Raw genomic sequence first — 16941 nt, 5'->3', positions numbered from 1 at the left:
ATTATATGAAAAATCAAAATTTCATGTCTTTTAAAAGTTCTTATAGCTTTAAAAAATGAAATAAAGCAAATACCAAAATTCCTTATTAAAATAATCCATTTCTTAATTCATGTTCAAAGTGACCACGATTTATTTCAATGCAGAACTCTGCTCGTCTTTTCCACGATCTGTATTTCACTGGTGTTGTACGCATTTAATTCGAACAGTGTGATGCCGTAGTTGCTCTTCAGTATCAATTGGCACTAAATAAACCAAAGTTTTTAAGTGGGCCCATAAGTGGAAATCTAGTGGATTAAAATCTGGTGATTTTGTTGACCAAGCTTGTGGACTAGTTCTATCCAACGCCTCTCAAAAACTTGGTTCACATTGATTCTGATGACTGACACTTGACTACTTTCTAAACGTCATAACTTTCATAAGTGTATTATCCAGTGCTGATTATCCAGTTACCAACCTATCAGAGCAAACTCTTTACCTTCAATTTTCTCGAAAACCATACAAGAATACCTTTTTTAGAGGAAAAAGTATGTAGTTTTTAAAAAATGAACCAACGTTGCGAAAAAAATAACCTCAAGCAAGTTATCACAAAACAACCTTCTACCCTTGCAAAAACTACCCTTTCTGATTTTCCAAATTATTTTTTAGTATTTGATTTGAGGTCAAAATTTATAGCAGAGGATTTTTTTTCGAAATCTTATCTCGTTTTTTTAAGCCTACAATTTAAAAAAAAAAAACATTCTTTAAGTTCATCTTTTCAGTGGTCTTAACTGCCTTAATATGCTTTTTTCGCCCTATATTTATAGGTAATTTTTGACTATTTTTAGGAGTGCTATCACCCGTTGATTTTTTTTAACACCATTTCAATGACACCCTGTATGTTTCAAAAAAATTAATTTAGTATAATTCAAATTCGGTTTTTCGATAATGTGTTTAATTATAAATCGTAAAATATAAACAATTAACACATATACAGGGTTCTAAGGGGCCCGGGTACCTTTTTTTTTGGTACCGAAAATGCTTATACCTTTTTTGGCGCCGGATTTGATGCTTCTCAAAAGTTGGTGCCCTACGCGACGGCGTTGTTCGCGTTATAGTAGAGATGGTCGTCGAAATAAAAAAAAACTGTGCTGTAAACGCAAACATTACCTAATCTTTCTAAATAAACTTGACGTGGTCAATCTTATACGACTCTTATCTCAAATCTTATCGCCATATTTTAATTTTCCAATATTGTAATGAGAATTTGCTCCCCAAATTTGAGAATTTTGTCCCTGCCTACATTTTTCAATCCCATCAGTCATTTAGCATCCCACCATAAAACAGCCCTAAAGGTGCCTCAATATACCGTTCCCCCCACATAATACTCGACGCTCCATCCATCGAGTTTTCCTCCCCAGTTCACGGTTCCCCCTTTATTCATCATAATCGCGTCGCTTATCGATTGCGTGTATTCCCCAATGCCGCGCGCGCTAGTCTGTGTCTCCCCTTGGTTTTCCCCGTTCGGTCTCCCCACACCTTTCGAATCCCTGGATGATTCGCTTTACGCTCGCTCCCCCTCCTCGCATTGGGGATAGTAGGGATGTTACAGGTTTTTATTCTCCAGCTATACAGCGGCCCGATTAAATTATAAAATAAATAAAGAAAATCAGACTTGTTACCAACCTTTTCCTGCTGCATTTGTTGTTTCATCAGAATTGTTTTTTTCTTGTCTTTACACCGCTTATTCTGGAACCATACTCGGATCACTCGGGGGCTCAGTCCGGTCATCTCGACTAGTTGTTCTTTCATGAGGGCATCTGGTCGCGGATTTGCCGCATAACATGTCCTTAACGTGTGTAATTGTTTTTCATTAAGGACAGTACGTACTCTGGTGGGTTTACCATCGCCTCCGCCTCCTCCTGATACTCCTGAGTTACCTTTGCTTCCTCGGAGACCTCCGCCTTTGTGAGAACCACTCTCTGACCCTGAATCTGAAAATAAAGAAAAATCGTTACTTTATTGATTTATAAAAAAATGTTAAAAAAATTATGAAAATGTTAGTTAAAGTTTACGATTAGTAAGGTTTTCCCCGTCATAAATACCAAAATAATATAAGAAGATTTCTAAAGCAAGTAAGAGCCCTATATTTATTCGTATTTAATAATTCTTTGTGAGTTTGATTTTGTTTGTTTTATTTTGTATTAATAAATCTCAACATTAACTTATTTTTCAATATTAAGAATTAAAACAGCGACAAATAAGTTAACTTATTATATGCTATTTGCGTTGGGCACCAAGATGAGATGCAAATGCTGAATAAATAGATAAACAATGTTTTCTATGAATACATGTCAGAACATCCTGTAAATTTCTTGCCCATCGCTAGATATTTCAACATGATAAATAAAAATTTTTTTATATTATTTTTAAGTAGGTTTTCAATTATTCATTTCAATTAAATGCTTTTAACAATTTGGAAGTCTTTATTAATTTGCGACAAAATATTTGCAATTATCTTTTTCTGAAAATTATTTTAAACGTTTTCTTTTATTCAATTAATTTCTGAATTTTTTTACTTCCTAAGTTACTTACAAATTCTATTATTTACATACTTGAATTAAATATTTAATTTCTAAATTGAAAAACATATAAAAATTCATTATTTAATGAAAAGAAATCTAATAACGCAGACATTTCAGGAAGATATACTGAAGATATTTGGAAAATATCAAAAGCATTATGGAAGGTCCTTGGAAATTCTTCCTGGAATTATTACCTAAGAATTCCCATAATATCCCCAATGGCTCTTTAGTGTAAAATACATCATTTGAAAGAATATATCTAAGCATCTCTGAAATATTTCCTAAATAAGTTTATCCAACTTCGTACATTTCTTGATAGTTGGAAACTTTTTTAGAAAAATCCTAAATTGGCAGATGTTTTTTTAGATTTTTTTTTGTTGTTTGTTATATAGGTGTTATATATACAAATCTAATATATGAGAGTTAAAAAATATTATAAACCTTTTTAAATTCTTCTTTAAATTTGCATATCTTCATTTAAACTATATTTTTTAAGTTGACATCCATGGTTAAAAACTACTATGAAATACAAAAATAAAAAAATTAAACTAATTAAATATGACCAAAACATCAATATACTGGGTCTTACAAACTCATGGCGAAGTATGACGGTCTATATTGAAAAGATCGAACAAATTGTGCAGTTTAGTACTTCATAAAATGTCATTTTGAGATCAAATATTCTAATTAGCTATAATTTGTTAAATATGAGAGGCTTAAAATAAAATTGAAATATTTTTACAATATATGTATATAAAAAATATTTATATCTTACAGTCATAGAATTTTGTATAAGACGTAACTATAACTTAAATTTTTTTCCCGTTAAAAAAACAAATTTTATTTAAGCAGTCTAATTCAAAGACATTTTAGGAAGATATATTTTGGAAAATATTGAGAAAATTATGTAAGGTCTTTGGAAATTCTTCAGATATTCCAGGAAAATACAATTTTATTAAAATAGACATACCTGAAATTCTTTGATAAAAACATAATTAAAAAAATTATTAAACACCTCTTAAAACACAAATTTTTGGCAAATATTTAAATATTTTTAATTATCTTTTTCAGGTTTTAGGAATTATTGTCAAATATACATATACAAGATGAGTCTCCTAGAAACGCATCGATCGTCTGTGGAAAAACTATAATTAGGAAAAACCCTAAAAAAATATATTGAAAAAGGTTTCCTCATAGGAAAAAAAATAGAGTAAACGTAATTTTTGACATAAAAACTTAAAAATGTCAAGAACGGTTAGATTAGATATAAGACATGATACACAAAAAGTATTGACGTTAGATGTAAAGTAAGTTGACACCTACTTCCGGAAGTGCCACGATCTTGAAAATATTTTCGCCGAGTTGCCCCGATCCACTTTCGTATTATATAATTTTATGAAATTTTCAGATATTTTTCTAATTATAGTTTTTTCACAATCGGTTGATACAGTTTTTGTAGATTCACCCTTTATAAAATATAAGAGCAAAAAAATTATAAATGGCTTAAAATATATTAATATATAAAATGTAAACTGTAAAATACTATATATAATATACCAATCAAATTTTTCCTTTTTTAAATTAGTAATTTTTCTTGTTTAAATTTGTATAAAATTTTTTAAACTTTAATTTAAATTGATTTTCATATTCAAAACCACCATGAAATATGAACATATAAAAATTATACCATTTAATTATTATTAAAACTTCAAGAAATATACATCGTCTTAAAAACTCGAAGTGTGAGAGCCTATATGGAAACATCAAATATTGTGCAGTTTAGGAATCAATAAAATCTCATTTGAAATAAAAAAATAAATAACGAATAAATAAATCTCAACATTATACGAAAAAAATCAAAACTTCAAACACCGCTTTTATTTTTTATGCGTTTAAATAAAAACTATTTTAAAATATATGTCTCCTCCAAACCAGATATAAAATATAAAAAATCTAATTTTTCGGCTCCCATCAATTTTATTTTTCCTAAAAGTATATATATACACCATCTATAAATAAATGCAAAAGACATGAACATATATGCCATATTATACAGGGTGTTTCAGAACTATGGGATCAAACTTCTGGGGGTTGTTCAGTGCAACAGAAGAATCCATTTAAGTATAGGAACCCATGTCCGGAAATGCGTCACTATGCCACAATAGGATCTGCTGCATTTATTTTTACCTTTTGTACATGATACCATAACAACAATTAGTTAAAATCAACGCTTATCAATGTCAATTCTCAATGTCATGTTTAAAAATTGTATAGCTTATAATTTTTAAACATTTATTGCTAATGGAAAACTTTACCAATCAAGAATTGGCGGATATGCATTTCGCATACGGAGCAACAAACTGCAATGCACGAGCAGCATCGCGGTTGTATCATGAACGTTATCCCGAACAACAGCATCCTGGATACAAAAAGTTTATTGCGGTTCATCGGCGGCTCGCTGAGACAGGCATGTTTAAGACCAAGATGCATGATACTGGTGTTGCTCGAACCGTAAGAACGGTCGAATTTGAAGAAGAGATGCTTCAGCGAGTTGCCAATGAACCATCAAATAGCACACGTGACGTCGCTGAGAATATGAATACGAGTAACGCTTCTGTCTGGCGGGTACTACACGAGCAACAACTCCATCCTTATCACTTCCAGAAAGTTCAAGGTATGACTGCAGCCGATTATCATCTTAGAGTTCAATTTTGTCGATGGCTTCTGGATCACATCATTGCACAACCAAATTTTTTACGATATGGTAGACTGATGAAGCCTCTTTCACAAGAGACGGTATTTTTAATAGTAGGAATAGCCATGTTTGGGACGAAGAAAATCCTTGTGCAATTTTTCCAAGAAAACATCAGAATCGTTGGTCTGTCAACGTATGGGCAGGCATTGTTGATGATTATTTAATTGGGCCATACCTTCTACCGGAACGGTTAACAGGACCTATTTATCTGCGTTTCTTGGAGGAAGTTCTCCCAGAACTCCTTAAAAATGTTCCACTAAACGTTAGACAGTAAATGTGGTTTCAGCATGATGGAGCGCCGGCTCACTTTGCTGTACAAGTACGCGAGTATTTGGCTCAGCGGTTTGGGTACTGTTGGATTGCCAGAGGTGGAGCAGTTTCTTGGACTCCTAGGTCACCCGATTTAACGTCGCTCCATTTTTTCTTGTGGGGACATGTAAAGTCTTTAGTCTACGAAACTCCAGTAGAATCAGAGCTAGACTTAATTGGACGAATAACAGCAGCATTTGACATCATTCAAAACGAGGATCAAATTTTTAGTGTAGTCTGCCGAAATCATGTGCGGCGTTTAAATCGGTGTATTAAGGTTGGAGGACGACATTTTAAACAATTGTTGTGATGGTATCATATACAAAAGGTAAAAATAAATGCATCAGGTTCTATTTAGGTAATTAATATTTTTTCTAAATTTAAACGCGTCTTAGGGCCGTAGTGGCATAGTGACACATTTCCGGACATGGGTTCCTATACTCAAATGGATTGTACTGTTGCACTGAATAACCCCAAGAAGTTTGATCCCATAGTTCTGAAACTCCCTGTACAGGGATGTTCTCAAAAATGAGTCATTTATTTTAACACCTTGTAGAACTCGTCAAAATAAATTAATATAATAGAAATCATCTATATAAAAGTTGCATAACAAGATAGGTACCTCATATTATTGATTTTTTTTTCTAATTTTTTTTGAGTCAAATTGTTAGCGTTTTTATAAAAACGGTTAATATTAATATACAATCTTACTCGGCGACTCTTTACAAGCTTCAAAGATAAAATCCTGGTGTGCAGGAATTAAACAACAAGAATTTTTAATGCGCTCAGTTCTTTCGGAGCATTTACTGCTCCATCATGCTCCAACTCTTTAAAGTAGCCCTACAGAAAAGATTACAACGCGTTAAATCTGGGTAGCAAAAAGGCCGAGAAATCGGTCCATTCCGCCCTATCCATCGAAAACTCATTATTTAGACGTTCACGAACTTCTCGTCTAAAATGTGGTGGCCCCATCACGTAGGAACCACATATTCTGTATCGCATTGAGAGGAACATCTTCTAATTGTGGCAGATTTTGTCGAAGAAAATCTAAGTAGATTTCACTGGTCAGTCGAGGTCGAAGAAAGTAATGTTCAATAAGCATGCCATTTACCACGCTAGCCCGAATAATTAATGAAAATCTATGTTAAATATTAGATCTTTTTACAGCATGCGGATTTTCTATACTGCCCAAACATAATTGTTATGGAAATTTTGCACTCCATCTCGTGTAAATGTAGCCTCGTCTGTACACAAAATTAATTTCGTAAAATATTAATTTCTGCCGAATTGTTCTAAAAGCTAGTAGCCAAATACAACTCTTCTATGATGATCTTCAGATTGTAACGCTTCTTCCACACTTCACTATAAGAAACTTCAACTTGAGCTGCTATAGTTCTAGTACTTCTTGTGGGGTCGTCTTCGACAATTTCTAAAATATCTTCCTTAATTTGTAACATTTCAGGTTATAGGCAATTTTTCCAGCGTGACCTCCTCGTTGTTCTTTTAAATACCCTGTGGCACGAAGTCTAATAACTAAGTTTATAAATACAACTATAAAAAGACTGATACAACTGTTCGAACCAAAGATTCGTAATGAAAAGCATACAATAACATAAATTTTGATAAACGGAAAAAGCAAACAAAAAACGGCAAGAATTTACACGGCATTCGCCGATAATATAAAAAAAAAATATTTATTAACTTTCTTATTTTTTCAAATTTTTAATGTTATGCTATTTTTTTTTATTATGTCACTTAAATATAGAAGATTTTTGATATATTAACTTTTTTTGACGAGTGCTTCAAGTTAACAACAGTTAAAATAAATGACTAAAATATCCTGGTATATATCTTCTTCTAATACATTATTTCATAAAATAAATATATTTCAAAATAAAAGTGTATTTTTTTAAATATGTGCGGGAAAAGTTAAAATTATTTTGCAAAAGTTTGTTTTTTTCTCTATAATATTGAAAGTATTTTGACAGGTAAAAAAAATTCAAATCTTTATTATCCAAAACTGACACAATGGAATTCGTCCATGTTCAAAGAAACTAAAATTTTTTATATTATATACCTATATCTACACTATTACTAAACCTAGTTTACATACTTAATAACACAATTAGGCATATAAAATAGTAACAGAAATAAATATAAACGTTATAGCTAGTTATTACTCCGAAAGGTAAGTCTTACTAACACTTCAAAACTATAAAAGCTTTCAATTTCTTTTTAAATGTTGACAAACTATTGCAATTTTTTATGACATTTGGTAATTTATTAAATACCTTTGGATATATTTTCAGGATAACATTTTTTGAAAGAATTAATCCAGTACGCAGCAAAGATAAACCAAAATACGCAACAAAAATAAAAATATTTCTTAGTCTAGTTGGATAATTATGAAAAAAACCATTTGTCACAAATAAATTAGGGTTTTTAAAAATAAATAAACACACTTGAAATATATACATACGCCGAACAGTTAAAATCTCAAAGTGACTAAAAAGCGATCTGCAGGAAGTTTTAGGAGGTACTCCCGCCATACATCTAATAAATTATTTTACGACACCACACATACACGACACGCATACGCCGAAAAACCCCAGAACTGGATTCCATCCAGAATCCTAGAATGGCCTTTCTTATGGCATAACAAAGGCTACCTAATTTTGATGACAAATCATTGCAATGTGCCTACCATGAAATAGTGTCTTTAAGCCAAGAAACTTTATTGTTTGATGATGTTGCAAGAAACTACCATTATTGCTTAAATGCATGTCAAGATCAAGATTTAATTGATACCGATGAGTGAAAAAGCCATATAATTCGTTTTCTTGGTATTAAGAAAAAGTTCATTTAAAGTAAACCATTATTTACCTCGTGCAATGCTTTTCCCGCAGTAATGTGCGTATTTTCTATATTTTGTTGTCGAATAAGGGCTGATGTATCATCCACGTACATAGTAATTTGCCTATACAGTAAATCTGTATTGAGAAAACCTAAGCACATTTGATTAAAATATTACCAGGATATACTGAACATTTAAATCGTCCTGAGACATGGCGGAAGAACCCAGAAATCTCTTTCACTATTAGGGAGTTTTCGGGTAATTAAATCTAAAGAGTAAGGACTAAAGTCCTTTAGACTTTCCGTCTCCACCACTGCTAAAACCAAAAAGATTTCAACACCCGAAAAGACCTCACATAAAGCCCGACCATCAAAGCAAACACCAGACAAGACAAAACAAACAAAACAGAAAAGGAAACTGGACATCTAGTGTTTGTTTATGCTGTTTGGATTGGTTATATGGGATTTTTTTGATAGTTTCAACATCCTCGGCGGAGCTTCTTTGTAGCGTTTTCTCATTTATCGTACCGCGGAACCATTTTATTTTAAAATAATAGAAAAAAACTCTCCATCACATGAACGTGAGGTGTGTGGTCCGACAGTAATAAAAAAATCCATATTCTAACGATTTAAAATGGCGATTGTTTGAATTGCTTATTAGCGTATAGGCTATAACTTTTTCTAATAACCATATTGTTCCTTAATAATACCATATCTTCAGTTTTTTTGGGTAAACCTTATGGAAAAAAAACATGCATATATCAGCAGGATATTGAAATAATTCATTAGATAGGAGGAAAATGGAAAGGTTAGTATTTATGTAATAATAGTGGAATGGTTTCTTTAAAAAAAATTACGAAAGATCTTTTGGTGGCGCCTATAGCTATATTTATTTTTCTGTTCTGCTAATCAATGTAATATATGTTAACAGCTTTGTTTTTGAAATTTGTTTCAAGGTACTGTTAATTTGTTTACGTGAATAACGGAGAAGGGTATTAGTTTATATTAGTCTTGCATATACAAGTCTTACAAGACTCTTAATTATCTACAACTCATGATATGATAATTATAAAAAATGCTAATATAGCATAAACAAGGTACAGTAGCAGTAATAGTACCCGCTATTAAGTATAATTTAATGGGATTTTTATCATAGAGGTAATGTTCATGATGAGAACAGGATCCTTCAGTGTACTGTATATGTTATTTTTTAAGTATGGAACATTCGTATTTAATTATTATTATTTTCAGTAAGTTATGATCTCATTTGATACTTGAGTTCCTTTATATATGCATAATTTACGGAAATATTGTTCCTACATCCTGAAATAATTATTTGTGTATAAATAAATCTATTGTATGTGCAAAATATATTGTATGTGTAATGTGCAAAACTTTATTTTTGTCTAAATATATTTAAGATAAAATTTTATCCTATTGACATTTATATAAAAAAATAATATTTTAACATATTTCATCTGCATGTTGATATTTTTGTACATAAATAAATAATTTTATGTCTATATTTTATTTAAAGATGAATTATTTGAAATATCATGACCGTTCTTTTCTTCTGTTCTAAGGATGTTCATATATAGGTCGAAACGTTGCCATCAGAAGTGACTTTTGATTGATGTGGACCCTAATCCAATATTTATAGGTTCAAATACAGGGTGTTTGAATATATCAATATATGAATACTCATCTATACAGCATATCTATCTCGTATCTATAAAAGATAAACGAGGGCTATAAAGATATAAGATAAAAGTTTCCAATTTAAGCGTTTATTCTAAAATATTATTATTCTAAGTATTTTAAAATCATTTTGATTTATGACGTTTGACATGTTAGCAACATTTATTAACTCAATACATTTAAATACGGATCAGGATTTTTTATTGCCTATTTTAAAATCATATTAAAAAAAACGCTTTAAAAAGATTTAATGTAAATAATTGTATGCTCCACAAATAATATGGCTACCCTACAATGAAGTATATTGCGAATATATTCTGAGGGAACTAAACTCTAAACATTCGCGGAATATTGGAATAAAACGTTATACAAATTTATTTTTTTTTATATTTCAATTTGGTTTACATATTTTAATTTTGACTATACCTGTTTAGATTTTTTTCTGAATTTCAAACCTCTAATATGAGTCTAATAGATTAAAAAAAAGAGTAAACGTTAAAGTTTTTAAAAAAATACGCATTTTGGAAAGTAGATAAAAAATTAAATGTTAATTTATTTTGGAAATTTAAATAATAAATAAGTAATCGATAATCATAATTGACTTTTGTAAAGGAATTATTAATAATATTAGGCAAATTCTTTAAAAGCAAAGTAGGTTACATTTTATTTATTATAAACATTAATAGATAGTTGCAATAATTAGTCGACCTAGTATAGCAGCTATTTGCAAAATAAGCTATATCGCGGCTCGTGTCTAATTAGGTAACTGTGACGCTGTTCAATTGCTTTTGTATGGAAATATTTTTCAATTCATTCAATAAACAGTTTTAGATGGGAAATCTACTTTGTTTTAGTTGCTCTATGTACCCGGCTATTACATGGCGCCCCTTTGCCAGTCGAATCATGGAGAAATAATAAGTTTTGTTGAAGAAAAAGATTATTCTGGGCCTGATTAAAAGTAAAGTGTTTCTCTTTTTACTCATTTTTCCAAATATATTGGAATGTACTGGTGATAAGCAAATCAGCAAAATGGGGCAAAGCAAATCCACTCACCAAGATTTGACAGAAAATGGGGTAGTCAATTCAAACTTTGTAGTGCAGGAGTAAGAATACAACATTACAAAGGACGTCAAAGCAATTTTGTACATAATAGTTATTTTGCTTATTATGATGGTGATTATAAACTCCTTTCAAATGTACAAGAAGCATATTAGGAAGCAGATAACTCGTGAGCTTGCTGTTTCTACGATTAACTTGGCCCAGTTAAGAAGCGATTCTGCCGCTTTAAACCCTATTATTAACCCTTAACCAACCCATCGACAAACGACGCGAGTTAGCCGCAATTTTTAGTGACTAAACAGAGAAAAACAAACCACATGGTGGTTTGTTTTTCTCTGGACTAAAATGACTTTCATGAATGACTGAAATTACTAGCGTCTAAACTAGTGCGCGTAAATCGAATGCAGCTATAGTAGTGCGGGTATATGAATGCAATTTTATTGGACAACCAAGAATAATCTACTGAGTAAGCCTTAATTTTCAATTTTATTTTTATTCCTGTTTTTATGATTCTAGACGGGTTTGTCTAGTGATGCTTTTTTTTAAGTAAAAAAGGGAATGCTATTTTATGCGTGTGAATTTTATATCTTTTTTTTAATTGACAATATTATGCATCTAAGCAAACTATTCTAATAATATTGAGTTCTATGTCTTTAAACTGGGAAAGGACTAATAACACTTTACTGGAATTTAAACAAGGGGCTATAAATAATTCCAAAAGGGCTATAAAAAGGCCGTACCAAAAAATCCGGAAACAAGAGTCGATATTACGGACAATTTAGTAGAGTTATTCAATGAAACGACAGCCTTTATTAAGGATATTTGGGTTCCATTAGATAATCAGCAAAAGAATCAAACTAAGGACGTATTCCTTTTTATTAGAGATAAAGTAGTTAGGGCATTTGAAATATTAAAAGTTCCATATAAAGTACCATTAAGTTGTATAGAAAAAATTGATCCGTTAATTTTGGACGAGTATTATATAGCATCGAGCGACGAAGAGGAAATAAATATGCCTTTGTCAAATTTAGAGTTTTCTAATTTAGCTGGAAAAATAGTATCTCAGGAGTTTAATGACTCACATGACAGGCTACAATCATTTTTAGATATTCTTACATTACTTAATGAAAATTCGGGAGATCATGGAGCAAATGCAGTAGCCTACGTTAAAACACGACTTACAAGTAAGGCTCGAGGTTTAATAACTACCGAAGCATCCCTTGCAGAAATTATAAATACTTTGCGTTCAAAAATTAAAGGAGAGAGTTCACAGCTGTTAACAACAAAGCTATTAAATTTTAGGCAACATGCTAGAGATACTGTAAGTTATGCTTCGGATATTGAATCTCTAGCTGAAAAATTAAAAACGGCATATATTAGCGAGGGTGTCCCCGCCGATGTCGCAGTAAAGTAATCTACTGATGAAACAGTAAGAGCCTTAGCTCAAAATGCTAATTCCGAAAGGGCTAGAGTAGCTATGGAGGCAGGTACATTTACCACAGTACAGGAGGTTGTCAATAAATTTAAAAATATAAATAATAATGCCCAGGCTTCAACTTTAAGACAGACAAACTAATATCAATAGAGCTGACAACTCATTTCACAGGTCAGTTAGGGCAGTTAGCACAATACCTGACCAGGGAAATGAAATGGACCCCCAAACCGGGAGGTTGGGGGATGTCTTGTAAATAATGTGTTTAACATGAACCTTTCCTTCTCCAAGTTTGTTGTATTTTTTACAGAAATGACTGGCCAGGAAAATACTTTTTTAATCGATACTGGTGCAGATATTTAAAAATGACACAATTAGTCCCAACAAAATTATAAATTCACACACCCCTAGTCAAATCAAAGGAGTAAGAGATGAAGTTATCACAACTTTAGTTTAGTCGAACATTCTTTTCACGTAGTAGATTCCTCATTTTTGATCCCGACAGATGCAATATTGGGTCGAGATTTTATTGCCAAATTCAAATGTAATTTAAACTATTCGGATTGGACTATGACTATATTGGGCCGAATAACAATAATATTATTATACCGATTCTAAATAGTATTTCTGAAGACTATAGTTATTCCAGCTAGGTGTTAGGTACTACGAAAGATAAAAAGCCTACAATTTGTTAGAGAAGATTCAGTAGTAGAAAATGCGGAACTAAGATCTGGTATCTTTATTGCGAGAACTATTGTCTCATTTGTCTCTAATGAGTTATTATTAATATTAGGCAAATTCTTTAAAAGCAAAGTAGGTTACATTTTATTTATTATAAACATTAATAGTTGGTTGCAATAATTAGTCGACCCAGTATAGCAGCTATTTGCAAAATAAGCTATATCGCGGCTCGTGTCTAATTAGGTAACTGTGACGCTGTGAATTGCTTTTATATGTAAATAATTTTCAATTCATTCAATAAACAGTTTTAGATGGGAAATCTTCTTTGTTTTACTTGCCCTAAATACCCGGCTATTACACTTTCAATTTTTAAAATTTAAAGGAATTTAATTTTTAATATTTCATTAGTTATTAAAAAGAAAATACATTAAATTCTTAAGGCAATTTTTATGTTTATTAAGAAAATAATTCTATGTATTCAAATGTATAAATAATTACTTATAAATATTAATATAAATTATGCATGGTAAAGTACGTTTCTAGTAGCTAAGTTAGAAACATATTTTTTTTGACCAGTTTTTCATCATAAATATTTTCAAAAACAGAACTTAGATAAATGCCTGCATTAAAAAAAGGCAACATCTTAATCATTAAATACAGTTTTGAGCTGTTGGTATGATAAAGGGTCGTAAGAACATCCGCGAAGTCGCAGAAGCTATGTCCGAGAAAAACATACTGGTCCAACTAACTGGAAGGCGAATAAACCGCTTTCTAGATATTTTATTTAGATACATTTGCTTCTACGATATTCAAAAAATGGGTTGTTAAGAACACTATTACTAAAATCTTACAGAGTGTGGATACCCTTAGTTAGGCACAATAGACCTAGGGTCACAGTGAAGGGACACGAAGTGTCCCACTCATAACAAACCTAACCTAATAATCTACCCTTAATTATCCATAATTTGGAATGTGGATTTATTTTTATATTTCTTAGAAAGGAATCTGATTCCAATTTTGTCTATTGCATTTGTTGCGGAATCTAACATAATTGCCACGGCTGAAGATACGTTTACGAACAGTTTGAATTACTTTCCTAATCTTGAAATTAACTGGAAAAAATGCAACGATGGCACAGTGATCAAAGATATCAGCACCAACCACTATCCTCATATAAATTAGAATAGATGTAAACAATAGTAGTCACAATGCTCAGTGATAAGAGTAAAAAAAACTACATGCATAGTGAGATTGAATAAGCGAAAGAGATTTGCAAGTATGGTGGTTCGTTAGAGTCGGTATCAGCGAAATTGATGTTGAAGTCACCTGTTAATATTATTCTACTCTTCAAAGGAATTTTTGCTAATAATTGTTCAAGTTTATTTAGAAAAGAATAAACGTTAGAAAATGACGATCTATAAATACAGATTACAAAGAAGAGCCACTTACTAGAATACATTTCTGAGAACTCAAACTCACCCTCCAAAAGAAGCATGTCAAATTTAATACATGGTTTAAAGGACAATATATTAAAGCAATACCGACTAACAAGGTCCATAGTGCCACCATGTTTACCTACAGATCTACAATATTTAGCAATTACAACATATTTCTTTAAAATTAACGGTTCGTCCACATTTAACCAATGTTCAGTAACTAACACAATACTGGGTAAGTTAACACTATTAACACTTCAAGTTTATTATTCTTAGAACGGACAGACTGAGTATTAAGTAGCATTACATTTATGCATTTGTCAGAACTTACACTAAGACATTTTTATCAGAATTTTTCGCTGAGTTTAGAACAACATTACAATCATGTAATTTGGTTAAATTTTTTTTTATTGTAACTACATCCTTAACCAAAATACATATCTTTTTTATTTGATTGAGAGAGACATATGATTCCAAATAATAACACAGTTAATCTTTAGTAAGTCTGAATTTTCCATTCTTGCAATATTCAGTTCCAATAACCCTAATGGAAGCATTGTTACATTCTATAAAGTTTAAGATACCTAAGTAGAAAAAGTTAGATATTCCATCAAAGAAATTGGATTTAGAGAAAGTTATGCTAAAGATTACATTACGGTATTTCCCTGCTGAGCAGAAACTATTTATAATTCGGTTCGTTAACTTTTTATAATGAGTTACTTATTTTATTGGTTATTACGTCACTTATAGCAAAAATCAATTTAGAAATTACTCACATTGTCACTATCTCACACGCTCAAAAAATTGAAAAGAAGAAGAAAATAGACTTATTTATGTATATAAAAGAAATATGAACTCAAATCTATAATGATACCGTTCGATATACTTAATTTAATTTAATATGCTTTATTTATTATTTTATTTTTTATTTAATTTAAAATGCCCTGTTCTACCTCTCTTTTTAGCAAAGGAATCCATGTATTATTAAAATCAACCGAACAAGTAGCTAAGCATTTATCTTCATTTAACATTATAAATGCACTTCTTCTTTTAGTTTACGTAATTTTGAAATTGGTTCCTTTGCTAAAATTGAGGAAGCATTCCAGTTTATTCTATGGTCACTGTCGAATGCATGTTATGTAATTTTAGATTTTTAAAAATCATTGTTTTTTATGTAAGATTTATGTTCATTAATTCTTTTTGGTAATGGTCTACAGGTTTCACCTATGTAAAATTTACCACAAGTACAAGGAATTTTATATATTACATTTTTATTAAATTCATTTTCATTGAAAGGTTTAGTTTTTGTTAATAAATATGTGTTTTGTGATTTAAAAATAGTTCTTATATTAAACTTTTTAGCAATTCTTTTTATCTTATCAGAAAAAACTGGAATAAATGGTAAAATAAGATTTGTCGTAAAAATTGGTTGATTTAGTTTTATACGTGGATTATCAAATTCTTTAAAGCAATTTTCCAAAAATTCTTTGGGATAATTATTTGGTATTAAAATATTTTGAATAAAATCTTTTTCAGTTGTTAAATATTAATTATTACAAATAATGTTTGCACGATCATATAAACTTTTTACCACTCCTCTTTTTACCATTATTGGCTGATTAGAATTAAAATTAAGATATCTATTAGTATGAGTTGATTTACGGTAAATTCTAGTTTCAAAATTGTGTAAATTTTTTTAAATTAAAATATCAAGAAGCTGACCATCAGCCTCCTTTTCAAGAATAAATTTTATAGTAGATTCTTTGGAGTTGAGAATGTAATTTAAAAAATTTATAAGATCTATTTCGTAAGTAAGAAGTAAGTAATTTTCTATAAGTAACTCATTATGAATTCGTCAGAACAATACAGATTTTACTTAACTTTTTATAATTACACAAATTTAAAGACACAAAGTGAGCGAGTAATATTAAACTGGTCCTTAGCTTATTGTTCAAGGAAATATCCCGGTTTTGAGATACGCAAGATTTTGGTTTCAGAGATATCAATATACTGGTGAATTCCTGAGGCCACCCATCGAGATGATTTATCACCATAGATAATAATTCTGCTTTTAGGCAGAGCGGTAACAATATAAGATAGAGCTTCATTTAGGTAATGAGTATTTAGACTCATTAATTCTTGAATTGCTATCAATAG

At 30.7% G+C, this 16941-nt stretch overlaps 1 protein-coding gene across 4 annotated transcripts in view; it reads right to left on the bottom strand.

Moving 5' to 3' along the window:
* Positions 1-16941, bottom strand: part of LOC126735074 (insulin gene enhancer protein ISL-1) — a 108994-nt gene that overhangs the window by 26951 nt on the left and 65102 nt on the right. For all 4 annotated transcript variants that reach the window (XM_050438965.1, XM_050438967.1, XM_050438966.1 and 1 more), the window contains exon 4: positions 1663-1970. In XM_050438965.1, coding sequence (XP_050294922.1) covers positions 1663-1970 — 308 coding nt within the window. The remainder of the gene's footprint in view (positions 1-1662; positions 1971-16941) is intronic.

The sequence above is a fragment of the Anthonomus grandis genome, chromosome 4 (genome assembly GCF_022605725.1).
Source record: "Anthonomus grandis grandis chromosome 4, icAntGran1.3, whole genome shotgun sequence".
Lineage (NCBI taxonomy): Eukaryota > Metazoa > Arthropoda > Insecta > Coleoptera > Curculionidae > Anthonomus > Anthonomus grandis.
This window is presented reverse-complemented; position numbering and strand designations above follow the sequence as displayed.